We start from the raw sequence: 5,237 nt of genomic DNA, 5'->3' as shown, positions 1-5,237 counted from the left end.
ATGACGACCCACAGAAATGGAAATCTCTCAATAGTGCCTTTGCGGGAGTTTGTGCTGGTGGGATTCAGGGGAGGTGTGGAGACACAGGCCCTACTGTTTGCTCTGTTCCTGGCCCTGTACATGGTGACCATTGTGGGCAACCTCACCATGATCATAGTCATCACCCTGGATGCCCGCCTGCACTCCCCCATGTACTTCTTTCTCAAGAACCTGTCCTTCCTGGACCTCTGCTACTCATCTGCCATCACCCCCAATGCGCTGGCCAACTTCTTCTCCTCCTCCAAGGTCATCAGCTTTGCTGGCTGTGCCACCCAGCTCTCCTTTTTCTCTCTACTGGTCACCACTGAGGGCCTTCTCCTGGGGGTAATGGCCTATGACCGCTTCATAGCCATCTGCAGCCCCCTGAGCTATGGCATAATCATGTGCACCACAAGATGTACCCGTCTGGTGATGGGCACCTACTGCGGAGGCTGCCTCAACTCCATTGTGCAGACCAGCCTCACGTTCCAGCTTCCCTTCTGCAGCTCCAACCGCATCAACCACTTCTTCTGTGACGTGCCGCCCCTGCTGCAGCTCGCCTGTGCCGATACGGCCCTCAATGAGCTGGTCATGTTCGGCATCTGTGGGCTCATTATCATGGGCACCACTCTTGTGGTCCTCATCTCCTATGGCTACATCACAGTGACCATCCTCAGGATGCGCTCGGGGTCAGGGAGGCAAAAGATCTTCTCCACCTGTGGCTCTCACATGACAGCCGTGTCCTTGTTCATCGGGACAGTGTTTGTCATGTATGCACAGCCAGGGGCAGTGGAGTCCATGGAGCAGGGCAAGGTGGTGTCCATCTTCTACACCCAGGTTATCCCGATGCTCAACCCCCTCATCTACAGTCTGAGGAACAAGGACGTGAAGGACGCCCTGCGGAGGCTGGGACAGAGACTGGCAGCCCTGTGAAGGGGTGGTTGGTGAAAGACAATGTCCTGGGGTAGGAACATGGCTCCAAGGAACCGCTGTGTGAGCTGAGAACATTTATTTCCTTCCTTTTCTTTCCTCTTTCTCTTCCTCTTTTCTGTTTTTCTTTTTCTAGCTTTCTTTCATCCACCGTTCATGCAGCATTTATTGAGAGCATATCATGAAGCAGATATTTACTAAGAGGAATCAGTCAGGATTTTTCCCTCCAGAAAGTGAATGGTCCAGTGATGGAGTGAGTCACTTTCTGTTGGGGTACAAGGCACAAATACCCATCTTCACTGACATTCAAAGAGATTTTCTCTATGAAAGGGAGTAGATATTTGTGCTTGGTGTATACTTCTGATCTAGTTTTGAAAAAATCAAAATCTCTAATTATATTCACATGCCCGTCCCACCTCCAGACCCGACCTGGATGGAAGGCTGGCTGTGTTCTCATGGCTTCTCATGACTGCTGTCAGGAAGCCCTCCTGCTTCCGATGTTCTTTCTTTTAGCTTATATTCCACATCATTGTCTGAAATACCTGTTTAAAACAACGATGTAATGCTATGCCCAAGCACTCCCCATGAGGAGTTGCTCCTCAGTGGCTGGATCTGACAAACAGTGACTCTCTCATGAGGGGGTAATCTGGGGTGAATGTGGTGGCAAGCACATATGTATGGTCAAATCACAAAGTCATGAATCCACATTTGGGGAGTCTGGCATTAAGGAAAAGGTGACTGACCCCACAATTACTTCCACGTATGCTTCACCCTCTTCCCTCCCATCTAACCCCTGACCAGACCTGACCACAGCTGCCCTGCTGCAGGGAACTGTCTATGGTGGGAGCACAACATTGGTCTTTGTTCTTGATGTCGTGGTCCATCATCTTCATGAGGCAAATCCACATGATTGTCTATAATAATATTTCCTTGACTTTTCTCCTGGTGTAAGACTGCAGCATAGGAAGACACCACCTGTTCCCCTCCTGAAGGACTTATGCACGGTTCTGGTTATCGTCTTCTAAACAGTGCTGCTACTACACCCTCTGGGGAATTCCCAGGAGTGTAACTGCTTGGTAGTGGGGTAGACATGAGTGTTTGGTGTAGCTGCCCAAACTTAATTTGAGTCACTTATGCTGACACTTCCTTTAATTTATATTTCCCTACTTGCTAGTGAGTGCTCATCTCTTTTCACATATTTAGTAGCCATTCAGGTGTCGCATTTAGGGTTGTTTTATGGTTTACATTTTTGGTAGTGTTCTCTGTCCTTTCCTGGTGAGAGTTGCTCACATGTCCTGGATACAAGCACTTTGTTGATTAGGTAATTTTCAAATATATCCTCTCTCCTTTGTAGCTTTTTTCCTGTTATTTATTGGTGTCTGGTGTCACTGTTCAGTTGAAGTTCTTACATTTAATTTTTAAGTTCATCAGTTTGTCTCCTTATGGTCAGTGAATTCTGTGCCATGCTAAGACAAATCTTTGCCTGCTCCAGTCACAGAGTCTCCCTTTGTCTTTAAGTGAAGTTGCTTATTGTTTCCGGTAGTCAACCACAATTCATTTGAAATAAATGTGTGTGATTGACTTGAAGTAATGTCAAGATCCATTTTCCTTTAGTTTTGTTTTCAGCCACGTGTCTGCCTATTGATCATTTGCAAAGGAAACTGCTTTCCACTAAGAACTATGTGAGGCGACCTTTCCATAATCAAGTGTGCTGTACATGTGGATCTGTTTCTAGACTCTATTTTTCCCACTAGATTATTTGTATAACCTGACAATGTGTCATGATATATTACTAAATTTAATAATTAGAATACAGTACATAAAAAGATAAAATCTAAAATAACCCAGGCACTCTCTCTGTCAAAATATAGAAACAATCATAACAATAAAACAGTTTAGAGTAAATACAAAAAAGATGTGCACTTTCCTAAACTATACAGGAAAAACATAAATTTTAAATGTTATTGGTGGGGATCAAAGGAGTCCTGAGTAAATACAACATCCCATGTTTATGAGTGACAAGGATTAACACCATAAATATTTTTACTTTGAAACTTAATTTGTAAACTCAGAGTTTTTCTACATGACCAGATTTTTCTAATGGTGAAGAAGCTGATTCTATAATTGTATGGACTATGACAAAAATATTCAAAGAACTTCTGAAAAGTGAGAGCACAGGGAAGGAACTTGTCCTGAGAAAATTAAAGACTCCTTTCAAAACTATAATAATCAAAACTTTTGCCAAATATCTATGAGAAATAGAACAAGGGTCTGACATGCTGAGGAAAACTTGAAAAGTTACTGAAACTCCACAATAATGAGGGTATGAAACTTTCAATGGTGTAGATTTAACACACTCCCAAAATGAGGAGGGACCGAGAAAACAGGGGTTCATAGGGTGCTGTTACTTTGAGAGATATTTAATCAGATAATTAAATAAAAAAGGAAGAACTGAATACCATGTAGTTGCTCACTGGGAACAGCCAAACCCTTAATAACTTACAACCAGAAGAGTCCAATGTTCTCCTCTCATGGAACACATGAATGAAGGCAGGGAAATACACAGAGATTTGGTGAGGAAAGTGGAGCAGGAAAGCCAAGGGCCAGGACAGATGTCCCTTGTCCCAGGAGCTCACTCTCGTGACAGTGCCCTCAGTAGGTGCTGGACTGCTCTGCTCCAGCTTTCTACTGTGCAGCGCATGTCTGATGCAAACCTTTCCACTGCATGCTGTGTCCTTCCCCCTTCTACAATATACCAGTCACTGGGGCCACACTCAGCAAGCTCAGTGCGACCTCATGCCAAGTCATTTGGCCACAAGATCCTATTTTGCAAATAAGGTCACATTTTGAGTTTCTATAGACTGATTCTTTTTAGGGGAGTGGCTCATGATTCTGCCAGTCCCATCATGTGCTTCAAAGGAATTATATTCACTAGTTGTGGATGCAATTTTTCTATACATGTCAATTAATTCCATGGCCAATATTTTTATTTACTTCTAAAATTTGGGTGTTAATTGTCTCTTTGCTCAGTTACAAAGAGAGCTGTGATAAAATTTTAGCTCTCGTGTTTAATTTATATCCCCTACTGATTTGGATGTGTTCATTTCATTTTAAAATCTATAATTCTGTTGTATGTATTTCACATATTTACTACATAAAAAAAAGTTTCACATCATTTGCTTGGCTTTAGTGTATTCATTCTAAAATGTCCCATTATAAATAAACCTTTTGATTGAATGCTTTATTTGCTTGATATTCATATAGCCATGCCACATTTCTTTTTCATAAAGCATACATACATACATGCTATAAATTACTCCTGTCATGTTTTAATATTTTTAGATTAAAAATAATCTCTTTTACATTTGATCTTGGATTTATATACCATGTTTACAATATTTTCTTGTAAGAAACATACTGAACTAAGTACAGTGCAACTTGAAGAGGATTCTGGTGGTTAGAGATGAGGTGTTCTAGCATTAGCAAGCATCATAACTATAATAGATTGACATACATGATGATGTTGTTTGAATGTGTGAATTTATACTAATATGAAAATATATATCCTCAAAGCTTCTCAGTGTTTTGAAAAGGTTTGTAAAAAGGAAAAATGAGCATTTATGTTGCTTTTTTTTCCCTTTTTTTTTTTGGTACCAGGTATTGAACTCAGGACCTTGAGCTTGCCAGGCAAGTTCTTGCGCTGCTGAGCCATATACCTGGCCCTCTTGCCTTTCTTATGTGAATGTACAACTAAGTACTTAGTGGATTGTAGATAAATGTTCTTTCTGTATCAAGTCTGAGTAGGACAGAAAACTCTTTCTCAAAAGCAGAGTAGCAGTTATCTGCCAAGTAAAACCTATTTTCAGAAAACCTCTGCTGCTGAGAAGGAATGAGGGCCTGGGACTGTCACACCAGTGCAACCCAAGTCTGGGACCTGCACGTGCCCTAAACTGCAAGGGGACACTGGATCAGATGGTCTACCATCAGCTGACATCAATGTCCACATCTGAGACTGGGGATAACTAGATACAAATCAACAACTGCCGGAAAACCCCAGACTACATAGTGCTCCTCAGGGGTAATTGAGGGGCAAACCTGACCAACAGAAAAGCTAGGGACACTAGTGGCCTTTGCTGTGCAGCCACTAAAGAGGGAAACTGGGCTTTCTGCATCTGGTAGCAAACATGACAAAACGAAGGACTAAAACACAATCCCAGAACTCCACCCCATGCAGAACAAGTCCAGGAGACATCGACATAGGAGAACTTGGTAAACACATGCCTGAAATA

The 5,237-nt window shown here is 42.4% G+C and overlaps 1 protein-coding gene across 1 annotated transcript; it reads left to right on the top strand.

The window, feature by feature from the left end:
- Positions 1-1,233, top strand: LOC102014172 (olfactory receptor 12-like). Its single transcript, XM_013508127.1, has one exon. It carries the CDS (start codon positions 1-3, stop codon positions 949-951), a length of 951 nt encoding a protein of 316 aa, XP_013363581.1. The 3' UTR covers positions 952-1,233.
- The last annotated feature ends 4,004 nt before the right edge of the window (positions 1,234-5,237 follow it).

Source organism: Chinchilla lanigera, unplaced genomic scaffold, assembly GCF_000276665.1.
Source record: "Chinchilla lanigera isolate Chin_1 unplaced genomic scaffold, ChiLan1.0 scaffold00141, whole genome shotgun sequence".
Classification (NCBI taxonomy): Eukaryota; Metazoa; Chordata; class Mammalia; order Rodentia; family Chinchillidae; genus Chinchilla; species Chinchilla lanigera.
Note: the sequence above shows the minus strand (reverse complement) of the source record. Positions and strands in the feature narration are given on the sequence as shown.

What these genes read in the sequence shown, in the direction of transcription:
- LOC102014172 (XM_013508127.1), top strand. Translation starts at nt 1, where the DNA reads ATGACGACCCACAGAAATGGAAATCTCTCAATAGTGCCTTTGCGGGAG.